We start from the raw sequence: 22,650 nt of genomic DNA, 5'->3' as shown, positions 1-22,650 counted from the left end.
ATTGATAAATTGTCAAAAGCAATGAAGGGTAAAATGGACAGAAATAGTGTCTTAAAGTGGTTACAATCACAAGAAACATATACGTTACATAAACCTGTTCAAAGAAAATTTTCTCGTAACAGATATATTTTGTCTAATATTAATGAGTTATGGCAGGCCGATTTAAGTGATATGAGATCTTATTCTGAATATAATGATGGTTTCAAATACATACTTTGTGTTATTGATGTCTTTAGTAAATATGCGTATGTTCGAGCAATGAAAAAGAAAAACTCTGAAACAGTTAAGGAATGCTTTGAAAGTATTTTTGCTGAAGCTAATACTACACCTACACATATACAGTCTGACAAAGGAACTGAATTTGTTTCCAAATATGTACAAAAATATTTTAAATTAAAAAACATAAATTATTATACAACCAATAATCCAGATATTAAAGCAAGTATTGTCGAAAGATTTCAGAGAACTCTTAAAACGAAAATGTGGCGCTATTTTACACACAAAAATACTCATAAATACATTGATGTTTTACAAGATCTAGTGCATTCATATAATCATAGTTTTCATTCTAGTATAAAAATGTGTCCATGTGATGTTAATAATACAAATATAATGAGTGTATGGCAAAATTTATATGATAGAGAAAGTAAGATAAAAACATCAATTAGTATGGTGAATCCAAGAATTCACGTTGGAGATTATGTTAGAATAACAAAACATAAACATATTTTCCAAAAAGGATATGAATCAAATTGGAGTGACGAAATATTCATCGTATCTACCATAATACACCGATCTCCGTTTGTAGTATTTACTTTAAAGGATTTAGAAGGCGAAGAGATAGTTGGTACTTTTTATGAAAAAGAGTTACAAAAAATCATATTCGACCCCACTACTAAATACAAAATAGATAAAATAATACGCTCTCGATATACCGGTAACAGAAAAGAATTGTTGGTGAAGTGGAGAGGTTATCCAAATAAATTTAATAGCTGGATATTAGCTTCTACTTTGAAAAAAATATGAATAAAGATAGTTTTTATTTAACTTTACTAAGCAATAGTTCTATGGATTATTTTCCTGATAATACAACAACATTATTTTCTACGAAACTGCCAAAACCAACAATACTAGAAGGTGAATGGAGGGTTGGAGTAGTAGAATTTCAGTACCCATGCACTATGTTCACCGTTCAAGAACATGAAAACATTATTTATATAACAAAGTTGATGCAAGTACTCAATGAAAGTAAACCGTCATATGTTTATTACAAGACACATATTCCAGCCACAAATTACGATAACATAAATCATATTTTGATGGCACTGAATAACACTCGAGAAAAAATTAAATTTAAGTGCGATGAGGTTTCAAGGATTGTAGTTGCTACGATAACGGATGAATCCATAAAATCTGTAACTCTATCACCTAAATTATGTCTTCAACTAGGGTTCGAACCAAACAGGAACCTCGTTGAAAAAAATTTTGGAAAGTGTCCAGCTAATTTGCATTTGGGTTTACCGTCTCAATTATTTGTTTATTGTGACATAGTGGAGCCTCAAATCGTTGGAGATGTTATGACACCCCTTTTACGAATAATACCATTGGATCCCTCAAAATACATATATGGAGCGTACAAAATGCACGTTTTCTCTCCTCCCCATTACCTACCTGTGATGCGTAGAGAATTTGATACAATTGAAATAGATATAAGAACAAGCACCGGTCAAAAGATACCATTCCAATTTGGAACAGTGTGCATTAAACTCCACTTTCAAAAATTATAATGTACGGCAAACGTGATAATATTTCATGTCCATATGAACACTATTATACTCACCAGGCCGGATCAGGTATCGGAGTTATTTATAAAGGAGCACCGTATCAAAGAGGTCATGGAATCGGAAGTTTTCTTGGGGGGCTGTTTAGATCTATTTTACCACTACTGTCTAGTGGTGTTCGAACTATTGGTAAAGAAGCATTAAGTACCGGTGTAGGTATATTATCAGATATGGTTAATGCACGCCCCATGGAAGATTCAATAAAAACTCGTCTAAAAGAAGTCAGCTCAAATTTGAAACGAAAAGCTGATGCCAAAATAGATAATATCAACATGTTTGGATCTGGGTATATAACAAAACGAAAACGTCGTTCTGCGATCATTCCATCATTGACTGCGAAAGCGAAAGCTATTAAAAAATTAAAATTGAATCAAAAACAAATCAAAGATATATTTACTGATTAAATATGTCATTTTTACATAGTCAGTCTTGTGAATGCATTAAGTCCGAATTGGATTTATTTGCATTACCATCAACTCAAACTAGCATTGAAAGTGGACTATGGATTCATTATAAGCCCATTTCATCACTTGCTGATGATGGACCAATAGAATTTCAAGTACCTGGGGCAGGTGATGACTATGTGGATTTATCCCATACTTTACTCCATATAAAAGCTAAAGTTTTGAATCAAGATTATACAAAACTGACAGTACCGACAGTTGTGGCCCCAGTTAATAATTGGTTACATACACTTTTCAGTCAACTTGATGTATATTTAAATCAAAAACTTGTATCGCCACCGAATAATACATATGCATATCGAGCTTATATTGAAACTCTATTGAATTATGCACCTGCTGCAAAAGAATCTCATCTCACTTGTGGTCTATGGTATGAAGATACAGCTGGAAAAATGGATGCAACTGATGAACAAAATAAAGGATTTATTAAAAGACAAGAATTGGCTAGTGAAAGCAAAGAAATAGAAATGATAGGACATTTACATGGAGATTTATTCAACCAAGAAAAATTTTTGATTAATGGCGTTGACATGTGCGTAAAGTTAGTTCGTTCTAGAGAAAATTTCAATCTCATGGCTTCATCAACTGACCATAAATTTAAAGTTTCTATTACAGATGCAACTCTTATTATTCGAAGAGCACGAATCAACCCAACTGTGCTACTTGCACATCAAAAAGTTTTATCATCTACCACAGCAAAATATCCAATCACGCGAGCAGAAGTCAAAGTTTTAACTATACCATCAGGCATTCAGGGGAAAACCCTTGATAACATATTCCTTGGCCAAATACCCAAAAGGTGTATAGTCGGTTTTGTGAATAATGCATCCTTTAATGGTAGTCTCACAAAAAACCCATTCAATTTCGAAAATTATGATATTAATACATTTTGTTTATACATAGATGGACAACAGATACCTTCAAAAGCCTTACAGCCATCGTTTGACAATAATATTTTTACTACGGTCTATCATACGTTATTCTCAGGAACAGGTATACATTTCCTAAATGAAGGCAATGGAGTATCAAGAGAGCAATATGCCAAAGGGTTTTGCTTGCTAGCCTTCGACTTAACACCCGATTTATCAGCAAATTCTTCAAGTCATTGGAATCTTATAAAACATGGTAGTGTAAGATTAGAAGTTCGTTTTGAATCAGCTCTTACACAAACAATTAACTGTATTGTTTATGCGGAATTCGATAATGTTATTGAAATTGATAAAAATCGTAATATTTCTGTAGATTACAGCAGTTAGAATATAATAATTAATGTTTGAATCGTTTGTATCCTTGTGTATTTTTTATGTTGATTAAATACTAGATTACCTTATAAATTTATATAATAAAAATATGTATATAAAATGATATTTTGTTTTATTATGGTGAAACATAATGGCACTTAAATGATAAGTTCAATTATTGATAGTTTAATGGAGTCAACATTTCCAGATTGTACTAATGACTACGTAAGTATGTAGGTACGAAGTTCGTTTTCAATCAGCTTTTATATTATAATTATTTTAATTAAAATTATTGATGAAAATATAATTTCATCAAATGTTCATAGATTTATATTTGAATCGCTTGTAATGATATTTTGTTTTATTGTAACCATATAAGTTTTAAATACATGAATAAGATACATTAAAGCCTTATTTATTGAGTGCTTATGTTATTATGATCCACATAACTATTCAATCCTCGCAACTGACAAGACCCTGTTCTCAACTAATATGAATACAATCGAGATACAGAATTATTTGAACAAAATCGATCCCAGTATTAAAAATAATGTTTATGCGGCAAACCGATTGCCGATATATGTTGTAACGCCCTGTTATATTGTCAGCAATTTAGATAGTGATAATAAGCCAGGCACTCACTGGGTTGCAATACACATTGATGAGCAGGGTATTGGACAATACTTCGATTCATATGGTCGTCCACCTCAGGGATTCCAGCTGATGTTTTTACAAAGGATTTGCAGAATGTATAACTACAATACTGCAAGAGTACAGAATGAATATACCGCAGTGTGTGGCGAGTACTGCATAATGTATCTATACTTTAAGTTTAATAAGAAGAGTTTGAATGATTTCATCAAATATTTTGAAAATGATACAATCTGCAATGATGTTTTATTATATACTTTATTTAAATCATGTTTTAAAAATAAATAATAAATACAGAAACTGTCTTTTTAATCGTAGTAATGAATGTGATAAAGGTAATTAGTAAATTACCTGTATCACGTTCATGGAAATTTAGACATTGAGTCGCTCACCAATCATTAGCTAAATGACCAGTGATTATTAATGATTATGGATCTGTTTAATTTAAAATGCTAACTTTGAAACTATAAGAGATATCGAAAAACGGATCAGCGCAATCGCTCGGAAATACATCAAAACCCCCAGTTTGACACCAAACTTCTTTTTTTTTTTTTTTAGTAGGCATCACGAGCAAGTGAGCCAGAATCGAGGAGCCAGAACCGGCGAATCCCTACTACTTCAACCGAGTATCGTGGTTGTGCATAATTGGGTTATGTTCTTGATTGCCATGATTGTTAATGGCTAATAAGTACTTATGTTTAGGTTGGCGCAATATTGAGTTATTCATCCATTTGTTGCGCACCTACTTGTAGCAAATTTAAGACTTATGGTTTTGTCATGGATGCCATTGTCAGATCTGAACCAAATTGCAATGGGACCACACGGGAAGCACCAGCTTTCAATTAAAAAGAATAAGAATTATCCAAATCGTTTCGCAGTCAAAAGTTCTGAGGTAACAAACATTAAAAAAAACATACCGACGAATTTAGAACCTCCTGGAAGTCGGTTCAAGAGTGGCCGCTGAGTTTCTTGTACGTTTTCTCACGTGCTCTGCTTTTTCCAAACATATAGTATATTCAGTAATTCAAATTACTCAAATACTTTTATGAAGATTCAAAGACGCCTAATAAAAGCTTATTATATAAAGCTTTTAAATCATTTTTTAATATATATTATATTCCTTAGTCTTCGTTGAAGTACCTACTGTTATGTATATAATGTAGGACCCGTATTGCGTTCTTACAGGCAGGTACATCATTTCGACTAACTTTAACCTCTACAAACGTTGGTAACTTGTTACAAAATGTCTAAAGTCCTAATGATCCTATAGCACGCCACATTTGCAGGTGTTCGTAAAGCTTTGACATTGAAAATTTCTGTATCGGTAATTATTATAAAATCGTTATTTCTCTTGGAGTATTTAATGAAACGGAGCCGCAAAATGAAAATGAATTGATAACCACTTTATCCTGTTTTTTTCTGATGTCGGAGTGCGCGTGGAACGTTAAAATACACTCTCATCATTTTTTCCAAACGCTCCAAAACTTTGTATTAAATTTAAAGTATTTAAAAGCGCGTACACCTTCCTTAAAGGCCGGCAACGCTCTTGTGATTCCTCTGGTGTTGCAAGAGAATGTGGGCGGCGGTGATCACATAACACCAGGTGACCCGCTCGTTTGTCCTCCTATTCCATAAATAAAAATATAAAAAAAGTATGCACTGGGTACCCGCTGACCGTTAAAAGTAAAACACATTTATGATACTATTTTTTAAATAAAAAACAGAGACATTTCAATGCCGCCTCCGGTTAGTTTAAAACTCTCAGTGTAGCACGTACTGTCAACGCATTAAAAACTTACTCGGCTTAACGCTATTGACGTCAATAAGTTATTACCAATAGCGAAATAATGTATTAATCATGTTTTTTTTAAAGGAAATGTCTTATGAACCTTCAATTGGCGCCACCGAGCTGTTTATGAATATTTTGCGGAATGTGGTAGTTTGGCAGAATGTGAAAGGAATACGCGTTTGTACTGTGTAAAGCTATCGTTGAAGAATTTATAGAATGTTGCACTTTATCGCTGACCTATGATATTGTTATCGAAATATTTCACAATGCGGCTTATTATAAAACAATAAGAAGCTCTTGCGAATGCACGGTCTCTACAGCATGTTAGTAACTGACCTGCACACTGCACAGTCTGGGCCAGTGTTGTCTTTCGATAGTTATGATCAAACGTCATTGAGGCAAAATAGCTCTTCAGTCAATTTTGATGATATAAATACATCACTAAATACTTTCATGAAATAAATTCATTAGTAAATACAATATGAACAATTTGTTATTTTTAAAGTCCCTCACTTCTGGGATTAATTAAATTAAATTTGTAACCAAATTTTATGAACGACGCCGGACTCGATTATTGAACGAAATATATCGCTGTTTAGCAAATATAGACCTGGATCTAATTTGAGATTTAATATTTTTATAGAAATTGCATGAATTAAAGTTATATTATTTCTGTTGAACGGAAAGACCACAACTAGTAATCTAGTTAGATATTAGTATATAAATCTCGATGCGTCCATTGTTGTCTTATGTTACGTCGTATACCCTCGAAGCCTGGTAGACGGGGGTGTCGGGACGGGTAGTCGTCTGGCGGCGTAGATAGTAACGTAATATCGGCCTCACGCCCGACCAACGTTGCCGCTGGCGCTCGCAATTCGCATTCAGCCAGTTCTCAATCTGCGACCGAGCCAGCAACACTCTTGTCACCAGTCACAATCAACCGGCGCACATATAATATAAACAAATATTAAGCCGGCACCAGGCAGACAAGTTATCAGTTCTCATTGAGCATACATCGATTGTTTCCGTCGAGCGCGCCCCAAAATGCCGGCCGAGACGAGAATTAGCTTTTCCGGTGAGTTTCCTTTAGAATTTTCAAGAAAACTTATTAGGTTGTTTTGCGTTTTAAGAATTATGCGTTATGTAATGTTATTGCCAATTTTCATTTTACATATTATATTTTGGTTTTGACCTAAGCTTTCGATATGCTAATTCTTTTTCAATTTTGATAATTAAGCGATCATATCAATAATTTGTTATCGCATACATTTGTAGAATTATTTATTATAGTGAACGCTTTGTTATTCCATGTTAGGTGCGATTTAGGTCTCAACTTATTAGTAATGTTAGTCCTGTTAGTGTCAATTAGCATTACATTGAAACTGTCCTAATATGAGCGTGTACGTGTTCGGGCGATATAAATAATAATTGAGATCACACAGCAAATGCATTACTAATATCTTATTTGTAATCAAATCTCTTCAACCTACACCGAGTAGGTTTATTATTATTATTTCCACTTCATTAACACAAAACCTTCGTGTTCGTAATTAATATCTGACATAATCCGCATTAAACATTCACAATAAACTTCATCTATTTTGCGACGTCTTTTTGATTTAATATTGTTGTTAATCGGTGTTGTTGAGTTTTCTGCATCATTTATGTGACTCGATGATATCATCAATCGAAAATTCCGTCCTTAATTTTTAATAGCTCCGTTTCCGTGTTTGGTTATTTCTATCAATACTGATATGTTTTTGTATTTGGCTGTAATTTGTGAATTTTGGCCCAAAATTAACTTCACAATGAAAATAGGAATCATACAATATCCATAACTTCAACGAGAACGTTCTTCCACAAAAAGTGTATTTGCATATTCATCGCTAATTATTCTAATCAGGCAGAAAAATATGTACATATTAATTATTAAAAACACAATGTGAAAATATTATGCTTATAAATTCAACATTAGATAATTACTAGGTACTTTGTTACTACGTACATATTTTCAAAAAAGATACTTATGAATCCTTAATCTCGAGGTTGTGTTACCTTACTGTATTAGTTTTAGCTGTATAACGGATATTTTTAGTCTGAAAATGTCCCTCGTCGATCAAGAGTGGAGTGTCGCCGCAAGCCTCCCTGCCAAGATTACTCCCTCACAAGTACGCCGCTTGTGCCCCCATTTAAATTTATAACATGGCCTCTTTACGCGCTGAATTTTAAAATTCAATAAAATGTTTATTTCTGAGTCTCTTTTGGTACGAAATTTATTATGCAAAACGTAAAAGATTTGCAAGTGTGTTTTCTTAAACTTTTAAGGTGCAAAAAATTTAATACGCAGAAGAAAAATAGTATTTTAACTATAAATCCCCCTCTTAAAAGCTAAAGTTTTTTGAATAATCTTTAACTGCAATTTCGTATATATCTTGAAAATCAAATGTTTACAATTACTTGCTGATTCATCATCAATCATCTAGCTAATCCACCAGAAAAGTAACTAAATAAACATGAAGTAATCATTATGAAAAACAAGTTTGATCGTTACGACGATCTTGCTACTTGATATAACGTATTGACAGTCCCCCTTATTCATAATGGTCCGCTAACTTTAAACAACCGCTAAGGAGTGTTTTTCTCATTCTGACTTAGGTCAATAGAAGAAGACAGAGTGCGAATTAGCAATGCTTTAAGTTAACAGACTATTATGAATAAGGGAGAGTTATTTAAACATGTCCTATGTGCATGGGATGCTTGTGGTGTATCAGCTCCGTGTTTTCGCTGTGTAAACCTAATCGTCATATAAAGTAGGTGATCCTCACCAAATAAAGTTATTACATTAATTATCATATTCGCCGTAGACGTAACATGCAAACAACAACTGCATCGTATTCGTAGCCTTGCAAATCCAAACAAATTATGATTTATGTGATGATTCAATGCAACGATTACATTGCAGAGTGTATGCATTGTTTACGTCGATCTGTTTGGTCACAAATGGCAATACAGCATATTGTAACGTTTTCTTATAAGTTACTGGACAAGTATTCACTGTATATACGCTTGATGCTTATATGTTATGCGTGATGATGAAAACAAAAGCAATCCCAGGTAGCTTTGTCCTCGTCTGTTTGCGCACAACTTTAATAAACCAATCGAATCGTTAAAAAGTTTTGCTTTAGTTTTATTGCTAAGATGTCGCCCCCATTCCGGAAAACGTAGTTGTTTGTGTACGTAATTGAAGTTTAAATTTGGCGATTTTGTAGTAGCTTATGTGATATAATAAGGATGTTTGAACAAATCTGCTTAACTGGTAACACTGACAAACTATAAAGCACAAGTAAGTGGCATGTGAAATAAACAATTTATACACTGTATAAACATAACCGTGTTTGTTCAAATAATGCAAATATACATTCGGCATGTCTTATTTGCAGTCATTTCATAATGTTTTATCTCGACTGCTATACTGTAGAATGTTTAAAGAAGACTTGGAGTTATGCGAGCAAATAAAGCCTTGGTCGAGTTGTGGTTTCTCGTGGAAATATGACAATATTGTGCCGCAAATAATAAAAGCGAATCATCAAACATCGAGTGTTACATATTAAATAAATTTGTTCTGCTAAAGGCTCAATGCGCACTATTGTTGACTTTAATCTAATGGAACAACATTATATTCTACTTTATAAAAGTCCGCAGTTTGACAAGTTGTAAGAACTATTTTGACTTGAGAGCTGTAATTTTTATTATGTTTAATTGTTTTCTGTGAAAACTATGACAATGGCTGTATTTTGTTCCTTAGTTGTAACGACTTCCTTAACATCAGAACAGAAAAGGTTATTTGTAAATATTGTCTTTCTAAATTTCCGTAAATTGTTTTCCTTATTTTGCAAGATTAATTATTAAAGTGCTGTAAGGGTCATATCATTGCTGTCCTTAATCCGTGGCAAGAATGCGAATCAGACGAATGACCTGGTGAGGAATTACGTGACAGATTTATATGATAGTCACAGTTGCTCTCAGTGTGAATTTTTGTTGTGTTCAAGGGCAGAGGATATATAAAAACAATAGGTGTGTACTCATTTACAACAAAACCCAAAGTAGCAATATTCCGATGATTTAAAACTTAATTTTAATATTAATGAGCAGATTAGCAATAGGTACAGTAATTACATCCTGCTAAAGTCACCAGTATACTTGGATGATTTCGTCGTATTTCATTGCCGAAGTGCCATTTAAAATTGCTTTATCATTACTTGCATAGTGCTAATGTTTTTTATTTACATCTACGCTGGATTTTAGTTTTATTTCATGTTTGTATCGGGTTTCAGTAACTGAACGGTTACTGCGCAAAATGTTTCGCTTGTCTAGGAATCGTTCAAGGCTACGTTTTTTGCATTTGTTTGTCATTTATTTCCAATACACTGTTTTGTTCGTATTTAAATGTAAAACTACTACTTGCCATCTCATGTATTTCATACATTTGAATTTGAATGAATGCTTAACTTGAAAACGATTTTTCCACAAATAGAAAATGTTAATGATATGAATCGCTTTCAGGGTTTTTCAGTTTCCTTTTTTTTAAATGATTAGTTTTTACTATCCATTACGTGAGCTACTTGCCCATTCTTCCAATATATAAGAATATTATGATGTTTGACAATCTCTATTGTTTCAAAACAAAATATACTTGTCTCTTTCTAATTTTTTTAGAGCCTTTTTTTAGCCCTATACCAATTTCACACATAACCCATAAATTTATTCGTAGACGATGTTTTTCTGATGTTCGCCTTAAGAGAGTCGAATAAACTCACATGACAATCGAAAAGCTGCGGTAACATTGATATATCGCCTAATATTCCCTAAGTACCGTATCCAAAGCATAATAGAGTTGTTAAAACTTCATAATGCAGTAGAAGTTTTGTTTCATATATAAATCAAATAACATTTCTATATCTATTATAAATACTTGGACTGTATCCAAGCACGAAAATTGGCCTAAATGATGAACCCTCCATCCGAATGTATCTCTACGATATAGTTTCTCGACGCCAACAAGTCTAGACCGTTCTTTATTGAGAATTCTATAGGTCCCGCCTATGCGTTGTTGTAAAGTATTTCCGTATTCTAGTATCGATCGCATTAACTGCATTAACTGAATATGTGAACGTGTAATCTACCGCAACTTAATACCAGTGGATCACGATAGTTGCATTCGACTGTCGTATAATGCTATTGTCATGCTACAGGGCAATTTTGTTATTATAATTTAACTGAACTGCGGAATGGACTGGACATTTTATTTTTGCCGAATCAATTTGTCTTACTAGATAAATAGCAAATATAGGCGAAACGTGCATGCTTTACCTTTCGGCTGTAGTTTTAATTGAGGTTTTCGTGTTCCTTCATTACAATCTTGTTTTGTTTCTCTGTGTGTTAGAAGGACAAACGGTTCCCAGTAATTCCTCACTATTATTGTCTTGCGACTCAAATTATCTTAAGTAAACAATTTTTTTTAATGAAAATAAGGGACGAGACGAGCAAGACGTTCAGCTGATGGTAATTGATACGGCTTGTCCATTACAATGCAGTGCCGCTTAAGATTTGATTGAAGAACCCCAAAAATTCTGAGCGGCACTACAACTGGGCTCGTCAACTTGAGACATAAGATGTTAAGTCTCATTTGCCCAGTAATTTCACTAGCTACGGAGCCTCTCAGACCGAAACAGTAATGCTTACACATTACGGCTTCAAAGTAGAAATTGACGCCGTTATGTTACCCATAATCTAGCCGACATCCCGTGCAAAGGGGCCTCCCATAGATTGAGTTTATTCAGAAACAACATATTTTAATCGCGTGCCTTACTTAGGCACTTACAATTTGCACACCGCAAGCAATTTGGCAATTTATTTAAAAAAGTGGTAGGATCAATTACTAAGCTTTGTCAGCCTTTGTAGTCACTAATATTTGAATAACATATAAATACTCTGATTTCGAGAAAAATTATTTTATGTTATGACATTAGATTCATCGTACCCGAGGCCCGTCTCTCTAGGTTATTTTTTATATTTTAGTTATTACCGCTCTTCTTCTTCTTCTTCGGCGTTACACTCAGAGTGGTCGTGGTCGTCACTTCGAGGTTAGTGGCCTGTTTCACAATGCGACGCCACTCGCTGTCGCTCTTCTCGTCCATTCATGCAGAGTACCGTCGACAGCTTGCCTCACTTGGTCCGTCCTCCTCATCGGGGACCTGCCTCGTGGTCTAGTGCCCTCGACTTATTACCACTGGATAAGCTTAAATCTAACAACAAGAGCTCGTCGATTTATTCCGTCTTTGTTCTTAATAACATTTATATCGCTGGTTATTTGCTGTGTTGACCAATCGATAAGATAACGTTTGTGTTATACAGCAAAGATTACCTGTTGTTCGTTATATATTGCTAAATCAGGTCAATTAGAAAAATCAGCCAAGAGCGAAACTGAACGGTGTATATGATTAAAATAAATCCATAATAATAATAATAATAATAAAAATAAATCTATTGAAGTACTTTGCGAAAATCCATAATTATACAAATGATTTGAGTTTTCTTTAGTGTTAATTCGGCCTGTATTTGTCTTTAAACAATTCGACACGTGTTTCGCTTCCAGTCTCGTGCCAGATTTTGGCGAGACAACACGTCCTGAGGATGCCTCGTGTAAACGCGAAATACGTGTCGAATTGTTAAAAAGACAAATACAGGCCGAATTAACACTAAAGAAAACTCAAATCATTTGTATAATAATAAAAGCCTTTATTTACAAATTATTCTTTACCTAACTAATCTAATCTATATTTTTTTTATTTTCATTTGTAGGTAATTACTATTTACATCGGTAATTTTTGGTTGTCTAGCCTTTCGGCATAGGCTTCCCCCAAACTTTTCCATAGTGAGCGGTCTCTCGCTTTTCTCGACCAAATGCACCTGCTACTTTTTTATGACATCTTCCCATCTAAGACGTGGTCTGCCTTTTTTCCTTTTATGTTGTGTAGGATACCATTCTATAATGTTTTTAGACCATTTGTCTTTTTTATTCCTGATCATGTGGCCTGTCCATCTACATTTGAAGTTTTTAATATAGTATTTCACATCAGTTATTTTTCTTTCTTCTCGTATGGAATACTGATTGTAAATTTCGGCACTATGCATTTGATTTAGTTGACTGACTGGCTCTGCATTGTAATGGACAGAACGCACTTAATAACATACTATTAGGTGAACATCTAGCACATTTCGTCTCACAAACAAAATGCTTAGCATAGCATAGTGAGAATTACCTAAATTGACACTAGCAGTTCCTAGAACCCGTCGTCAGTATTTTTGTATGAAATAAAGTGACAAAACGAGAGTGATCTGTAGAGAGTAGGTACTTAGACTTTGCTCAAACTTTACTTACGTAAAACTAAGCCGAGTGTGAGATATAGTTTTAAATATATATACAAATATACATGTGAACTTGACTTATGATTTGGGCTGTCCTAGCTTAAGGCGAAGAGTAAGCTGAAAACACGCAAACATGATGTTTTTAGACAAGTGTTGTGGTATAGCATTTCAAGCTATGAAAACTATTTAATCCTGTTACAGATATCCTTAAGTCTTATTTGTAGGTTGCTAATGCTTGCTGTTGGTTATAGTTAACACTGCCGAATCTTTTTGAACTACCACTTTTCTTTGAAGTTAAACAAGTTTTTTGGCATGGCGTGAGGCATTATTTTTGTACTTCTTTTAGAAAGGTTATTCTTATAGCTTGTACTTTTTTGTGTAGGTTCATTTATTCACATTAGTAGTGAATAACGAGGATTGTAAGCATATAAACTGTTTTCCACCCAAGAATTTTCAAAATATTGGCTTTGTTACATAGATGGCGGGCCGGCAGCCGTGAACTCATATCGCTCAAGGTCATTTAGTGTCGCCTTAAGTTCAGCATTATTTCTTACCTTTTATTTTGGTTTATGGCATTTAAAATTCTCTTTGGTATTTGAAAATTTCCTAATTTTAGATAAATCGGTTAAAGATAATGGTTGAAAATTAAAATTAACATCTTATAGACTATAGATGAATATTATATAAATTAACAAAAATCTTATTTTGCAAATTGAAAAATGGAATAATTTTGTTATCGGTCTTCGATAAATCTACGAAGTTTGAACGAATTCTGGCCGTTTAAAGCGGGTCAAAATCGCGCCCAAATGAGTCGGTTACAAACAAACATACATACATGATGCTAATAAAAAGCATATAAAAACATATAATGCAAATTTAATAAACAATGTACCACTATCTTGCATAGCAAGAACTCTATCTTTTTTTTTTATGGAATAGGAGGACAAATGAGCGTACGGGTCACCTGTTGTTAAGTGATGACCGCCGCCCACAATCTCTTGCAACACCAGAGGAATCACAGGAGCGTTGCCGGCCTTTAAGGAAGGTGTACGCGTTTTTTTTTTAAGGTACCCATGTCGTATCGTCCCGGAAAAAACGCACAAGGAAGTTCATTCCACAGCTTTGTGGTACGTGGCAAAAAGCTCCTTGAAAACCGCACTGTGGAGGACCGCCACACATCCAGATGGTGAGGATGATATCCTAACTTGTGGCGTGTCGTGCGAAGGTGGAATTCGGCGGCAGGAATCAGGTTAAACAGCTCTTCGGAATACTCCCCGTGATAAATGCATATCTTTAGTAAGTCACGCTACATATTTTATGTACACAGTTGTTCGTCTGTTTAGACTTTAGAGTACCTGAATATTGTATGAAGCAATACGTGACTCATATTGTTTGCTTTGTTTCAGTACACGCTTACTACACTATTTTCAGCCATAAATGAGATAAGACACTTCCATTCATACTAAGAGTAGGATATTTTATAAGCCATAGACAATTATCAGATTCAATAGTACCTAGTCGTGGACACGGACGAGTAAAAAAAGAATGACTCCGCGCCGTGATATTAACAAGTGAAGCACCGTTATGCTAGTGTGTGTGCGGTTACGGGGGATACTACAGGGGATAGTTACACAATTTTTTCTCCCTTAAATAATCATATATGGCTACAAATACTTATAAAGTATCATTTTTACACTTTTTTTTTTCAACACACAACGGCATTTTTAAATATTTTATTGAGACGCAAACTGATCTGTCACAGACGATGTCAATTCTCATAATGGCCGCCTATCGGCCTGTTGTAGTGTAAGTGTGTGCGTGGGGCTATGTTACACGTTAATCGGCTTGTTTTGGTGCTACACTGTTATGTAGGGTGACACGGAGTCCTTATTTTTTTACTAGTCCGTGATCCTGGATTATACAATTGACATACTTTCACACAAGTGGTCTAAGCCCCAAATATGCGTAATAATTGGCCGGGAGTAGGGTTGTCAACCGTGCAATGTGTCTTCATGATCTGTAATTGTTATACTGTGTAATTAATTAAAGCGAAATAAAGTAACTTCAAATTTAAAACTTTTTGTTTTAATCTTTACTTCGTCACTACAGAATTACATGACGCGGAGAAGTAATAATTTGTTATATTTTTAAAGTGATAACCCTCACTTCAGGGATTAATTACACAAATAAAAGAAAATTTATTGAATTAGGCGTTACTTTGCGGAAATCCATAATTATAAAAATTATTTAAGTTTTCTTTAGTGTTAATCTCGTGCCAGATTTTGGCGAGGTAACACGTCCTGAGGATGCATCGTGTAGAGGCGAAACACGTGTCGAATAATTGTTTTAAAAACAAATATTGGCGGAATTAACACTAAAGAAAACTTAAATCATTTGTATACACAAATAAAACTGAAAACAAAATAAAGTAGATTCTGTAGATGGAGCCACAACCTGAGAGTTGAACAAAGCATACAAGATTTTATGACCATACGTCACTCGAACGGTTGGCTGGAAAGAGCGCTCACACGGAACGCGAGAGGTCGCGGGTTCATCAAATTTTGTTTTCATGGAGAAGTCATTTTAAACTTGGAGTAACCATATCTCGTTTATTATTTAGACAGATAGAGTAGATATTCTTTTTATTTAAACTGATTTTTCTTAACATGCCAGTCATGCGCATTAACATAACACAAAAATTCTCAAAGAAAAATATACATGGTGGTGCATAAAGTCATAAGACTGGGGTTTCCGGGCTAGAGCCTACAGTCTATTAAATCTTTTAATTTGAACGTGACAATTTTTTTTGTAGGATAAAATTTTTGATATTATTATTCTCATTTTTATTCATCTGTTCTCTTTATTTATCCTCTATTAAATGAGACATTACTTCTTACGGAGAAAGTTGATAACCCTACCGCAGGATTGCTCTGGTATTGCTTAACAGTGTGGGAGGTGTTGATCACTTAACATCAGGTGACCCGTAAGTACGCAAATTCCAACCCAGGATACTTAGCTGAGTAGTCAGGGTCACTTACCACATATATAAGCGTCAATGAGGTAGAAAATAGAGTGTGTGTGTGTAGGTACTTATGTAACATTGACTACAGTATTGTACTTTGACATGTCAAAAGCTTTTGATAGAGTGTCCCATGACTTATTATTAACAAAATTAGAGGCATATGGAATACGGGGGCTTGTGTTAGATTAAAAAGGCATAAAAGGCATTTATTTTCTCAAAATTGATTCCTTTAGAATTCTTTTTGATGTCATTTCTTATACTACTAGATACTACTACCGCTTCGGAAACAAATGGCGCTCTGAGAGAGAAGAAGCGGCGCAAGAAACTCTCCCAGCATTCTTTTTTCTGCGCTCTTTTCAATAAAAATATACAATATTGTACAGTCGCTATAAAATAATCACAATCTAGTCCCAGGCTGTCCGATCATTTAGATATTCAGCAGTGGAGTAATAGGATTTACGACAGAGCCATTTCTTTATAAAACATTTAAATTTATTTATAGATAATGCCTGAACAGTGGCTGGGACTTTATTGTAGAAGTGTATACATTTACCCTTAAAGCTATTATGTATCTTATGAAGCCTACTAGAATTAGTTACAAGCAATCCCTTATTTCTAGTGTTATAATAATGAAAATCACTATTAAGAGCAAAAAGGTGACGATTTTTGTGAACATATATTAAATTTTCATAAATGTACTGACAATAAACAGTCATAATATTTATTTCTTTAAATTTTTCTTTGAGAGACTGTCTGTAACCAAGCTGATATATAGCACGAACAGCTCTCTTTTGCAGTGCAAACACTATATCAATGTCAGCAGCATGACCCCATAGTAATATACCGTACGTCATGATGCTGTGAAAATAACTAAAGTACACTAATCTAGCGGTCGCAACATTCGTGTACTCTCTAATCTTTCTAACTGCATATGCCGCAGAGCTGAGTCTATCTGCTAGATGGGTAATATGTGGACCCCACTGAAGCTTTTTATCTAACGTGATACCCAAGAAGACCGTAGTGTCCACAAGTTCCAATCTCTGGTCATTTATAAGTACGTTGGTTTGTACCTCCGCTGTGTTTGGTGTAATGAACCGTAAACACTTTGTTTTTTTACTGTTTAAGTGCAGATTATTCGTCTCAAACCAACGTACTATCTTTGAGAGTGCATTGCTTACCTCGTCATCAATATCCGCACGTCGCTTCACTTTAAAAATAAGTGAAGTATCATCAGCAAACAATACAATCTCATGTCTATCATCTACAACAAACGGTAAATTGGTTCCGATCATATTTAAAAAATAGGAAACAAAGTGTAATTATTGCTCGGACTAATAAAATTAGTGAGAAAGAAACATACAAATCTGAATATACATTTAACCAGTGTGGTGTACCTCAAGAAAGTGTCCTGGGGCCAATTCTATTTTTGTTTTACATAAATGACATTGTAGACGTTACAAATAATAAAATATTTCTATACGCGGATGATATTTCGATAATTTTTGAATCTGACATTAAAAAATTTGATATTATGAAATTTAACAAAGACATTATAAATAATATGGACAAAATGATTAAATGGCTTGGTATGAATAATCTTAAAATAAATCTAACTAAATCGAACTACATGACATTTTCAAATGTTCTACGTAATAATTTAAAAATAGAATATAATGACGTCATTATGGATGAAAAAAAGGAAACTTCATTTTTAGGTATTATTTTAGACAATGAACTTAAATGGACATCACACATAAATGAGGTCTGTGGTAGAGTAAATAAATTTGTTTATGCCCTGAGGCGCCTACGAAAAATTACAGATTTAGGTACCACACTGTCAGCTTACCATGCTCATATTGCATCTATCTTGAGATACGGTCTTATAATTTGGGGTAATGGCGTAAACATCCAAAAAGCATTTATTGCACAAAAAAAATGTATCCGTGCGATTTGTGGGGTAGGTCCGTACGAATCGTGTAGACCGCTGTTTATTAAACTGAAATTGTTAACCTTGCCGTGCCTATACATTTACGAAATAAGCATTTTTGTAAAGAGGCATAAATATCTTTTCACCACTGCCAAGGAAATGTATGACCGCGACCAACGATATCCAAATAGACTTGTTTACAAAAAAGCACCCAGGACTACTTTGTTTACTAAAAATTGTCATGCCATGTGTATTCAAATATTTAATAAACTTCCCAATACTATTAAAATGTTGAATATCGGTCCTTTTAAAACTCAATTATATCAATGGCTAATTAGTTACAATTTTTATGCTGTATCTGACTTTTTAAATTTGTGATTTTCTTTTTTTTTATAATCTTGTGTTTAACTTTGACTACATAATATGGATATGACATGTATATTTTGTGTAGATGCTAATGTAATGTAACAATGAAATATTATGTGCTGTAATCTTAGAATTTTATTATTATATAATGACATGGAGGTAATGTAATTTGCATGCCCTTTTTGGCTAATGTGTTGATTCGTATAGAATTATTTTGCTAACTTGTATACACACATTATGCAAATAAAGAATTATTATTATTATTATTATGCACGCAAGAAGTTATACTTCCTTGGCGAAGCAAAAATCATTAAAATGATTTATTCATCGTGCTATTCTACGTTTTTAGAAAGAACAATTTTGTAAAAATCTTGCAAAGACGGGTTTGACAGTTAATTATTAAATAATGAATACGGCTGTATGGGCTTGAACTCTTTGCCTGTCTTAATAAAAAAAATTGATCATGCAAACTTCCACCAGAAAATTGGTTTCAACGAGATCTAGTGAGTAGTTTTTTTTAGTACGTCATAAATCGTTACAACGAACTGCAAGAACTTTAATGTCCTGTTACTTGCTGCTACGGAACCCGTCATGTTCGAGTCCGACTCATACTTGGCCGCTTTTTATAGTCATTTGACAGCCAAAAATATGATGAGCTTAATCTGAGACAGCCCGATACAATAGTCAAGTTCGCGTTTCATCACACTCTAGTCTAATCAAAGTTAATACTCTCTATTGACCTCAGTTTTACTTCCAAATTATACATTAACTAGCTGACCCGGCAAACATTGTTTTGCCATATAAATTATTTATAGTGTTTGACCGTTTTTTCTCAGACTTACTTAGTTAAAGCCGAAAACCACGACCACGAAAAAGGTCTTTTCATTATCCGGGTTAATAATAATATAATATAGCATAAGATATTCACAAAAAATTGTGGCTCGCTACGTGTAAGAAAATATTAAAAATCGTTTCAGTAGATCCAGAGCTTAAAAAGAGAGAAAGTATATTATTTATTCTTCAACAATTATTTTGCTCTTCGGAACATTATAGTTTTAAAAATTATAACCTATGCGTTATTCTGGTGTGTAAGTTATGTTATTGTAAAGTTTCAACAAAATCCATTCAGTAGTTTTTGCTTAAAGGAGTACAAACATACATCCAGACATACAAACTTTCACATTTATAATATTAGTAGGATAACTATTATTCTACGCTAATATATAAACGAGTATCGATTTTCCGCCGTAAACTCCGCTTTAAACTTAAGATCCGCATTAAACGCATTTATCAAGGCCACTGATTGCAATCTAAACTGCATTACTTGTGAGAACGAAACAATGACGCCTTAGCTCTGGCATCGTGCTCCTTGAGTCGTGACTTCGTCTAGGGCAAGACAACGTTGACATATCATATAAATCTCAATGCTTTAAAATAGTTTATGTAGAATGCTGCATGCATTTTTTATGACAAGCGCAACCAAATTGGTGGCGCGACCAGCTCGGACGCGTCATCACTCGGGTGTCATGTCGCCTCATCACAATCGACGATTAAAGGCGATTACACGCGAGCACGATCGTTAGGAGGGTTTATTCGCTTCTAGTCGCCGATCACCGTCTATAATCGTCATAGTGATCGCGGCGATATGTGACTTGTTGGTTTTTCGGGCACGCATCAAAGGGAATTCGAGTCATGCCCACACGATCTCCGGTCATTCATTTACTGGAGGACACTGGACAGTGAGCGAAGCTAGTAACTAGGATTACATAATAAGTTAAATGCTCAAACACCACCATCTTCTCTTCTTCCATAACTTTTCCTTCAACTGGTAGAAGCAGCTATAAACTCCACCGCCATCTTGAAGGACTGCCGCTCAATAAATGATCACGCAGGATCGTGTGGATGCTTACACGATGGTCACCGATTAACTTGCCGATGACAGACGATCACACGAACGATCATCGCCGATAGTGGAGAGGAGGCAACTAGTTTGGTAGTTTACGGACACCACTGTGGCGCGACTGGTTGCGACACTGCGGTGTCCCGGTGAAATATTGCCCTTAAGGGACGAGACGAGGACATTCAGCTGATATTAATTGATGCGCCCTGCCCATTACAATGCAGTGCCGCTCAGGATTCTTGAATAACCCAAAAAATTCTGAGTGGCACTACAACTGCACTCGTCATCTTGGGACATTAGATGATAAGTCCCATTGGCCCAGTAAATTCACTAGCTACGGCGCCCTTCAGACCGTAATTTAAAATCGAATTGAGTGAATCTATTCTTTATGTCGAAACCAGGTTTTTTATAACTATAATAAATTGCTTTTATTTGAACATGCCAGGTTTAATCGTAGTTTAGCACTACTTGTGAGAAGAATGTAGATAATATTTGATAACATATCTTACATGGAATGTTTACTTGAACCGTAGATACAGTAATTGTGTTTGAGTCGTTAAAACAGAATATGAAACAGCTTAATTATTATAGTATTATATAATTAATGAAACCCTCCTTATTATGCGTAATTATTACATTATTTCGTTAAATTTCTTAGAATTTTCATGCGTTCGTCGAACCCAAAATAATAACAATAAACATAAGCAAAACCGTTAGAGCCTATTCCGAGATGCACAAAATATAGATAAACGTTTTGTTCCGGATACTTGATGTATTCTATTTTCGCTACTAAATCCCCCGTGTAGTGTGTAATTTTATGTAGGTACAAGAACTCCCGTTTCAATTATTTTCGTTGCCATTATAAAATTCTCTAGTATTGATTAAGTTTCTTGTATGTTCTTCTTACGGGCTCTACTTTTTCCGAAGATTAGATTCAGTAATTTAACAGAATTATTGAAATTATACTTCTTTAGGCACGTCATGAAAAATTATGAGAATGAAATTTTAAGTTGCACGCGCATCACTGAAACACAAAAGTAACAGGTTGAAGTTGGTTCCAAAATTTTCTGACGTTTGCGTGATTCGTTATTATTTTTTTGGTTTCTTCGTCTCTTTTTTTTTCTTCTGACAGGCATAAGGTTCAAGCCCATACAGCCGTATTAATTATTTAATAATAATTATTAGAGCTATCTTTGCAAGATTTTTTCAAATTTGTTCTTTCTAAAAACGTAGAATAGCACGAGGAATAAATAATTTTAATGATTTTTGCTTCGTTAGGCCAAAGAAGTATAACTTCTTGTGTGCATACATAAGTATACACACAATTTTTTATTATTAGCCTAATTGAATAAAATTAATTTGACTTTGAATATGTACGGTATGAGGATGTTTAATTGCTAACACGTGACACCACCCAAACCGATCATAAAAATGAGTTCAAATGCAATCAATAAATCATGGTGATTGCACATGTGACATGAGTGACAATTAGGTATTAGCATGGCAGCGCTATGTCGGCGCGGCTCGTTAGGAGCTATTAACGCTGTTGGGTCGTACGTGACTCGTTAGCCAATCGTCATATCATATCACGATTACATACAAACAGAGCACAGATTATTGAATCATATAGTTCCGTACCTATATAACTAACTAGCCGTTCAATAAGCTATAATATATAAAATAAATTTCGCATGGAATGGTAGTTTCATGTCGATACGATCAGTGGTTTAGGCGTGAAAGAGCCTCAAACAAAGACCATTTTAACTTATATAGACAGGAAGTTTTAGCAATAACTGGAGTAATAGGATCACAGCATGCTATCCGAGGGACGCTAAACGGCAAAGAATCAGGCCTACCACATCACGGTTCGACAAAGGACACGTCTGGATAGTCTCTGGTCGAAAGGATGTCTACGAGCGTGCCGATGCGCCCCTCATAAAAAAGAGTGTGTGTGTACTTATGTATGCACGCAAGAAGTTATACTTCTCTAGCCTAACGAAGCAAAAATGATTTATTCCTCG

General features: G+C 34.4%; 1 protein-coding gene across 9 annotated transcripts in view; it reads left to right on the top strand.

Moving 5' to 3' along the window:
• Positions 1 to 22,650, top strand: part of LOC126967520 (restin homolog) — a 100,093-nt gene that overhangs the window by 48,990 nt on the left and 28,453 nt on the right. For 3 of the 9 annotated variants that reach the window (XM_050812019.1, XM_050812018.1, XM_050812017.1), the window contains exon 1: positions 6,828 to 7,061. The exons of the other annotated variants lie outside the window; for them this stretch is intronic. In XM_050812019.1, the coding sequence (XP_050667976.1) occupies positions 7,031 to 7,061 (31 nt within the window). In that variant the 5' untranslated portion in view covers positions 6,828 to 7,030. Of the gene's footprint in view, positions 1 to 6,827; positions 7,062 to 22,650 lie in introns of those variants that run through there. 9 annotated transcript variants of the gene reach the window in all.

This window comes from Leptidea sinapis, chromosome 13 (genome assembly GCF_905404315.1).
Source record: "Leptidea sinapis chromosome 13, ilLepSina1.1, whole genome shotgun sequence".
Taxonomy (NCBI): Eukaryota; Metazoa; Arthropoda; class Insecta; order Lepidoptera; family Pieridae; genus Leptidea; species Leptidea sinapis.
This window is presented reverse-complemented; position numbering and strand designations above follow the sequence as displayed.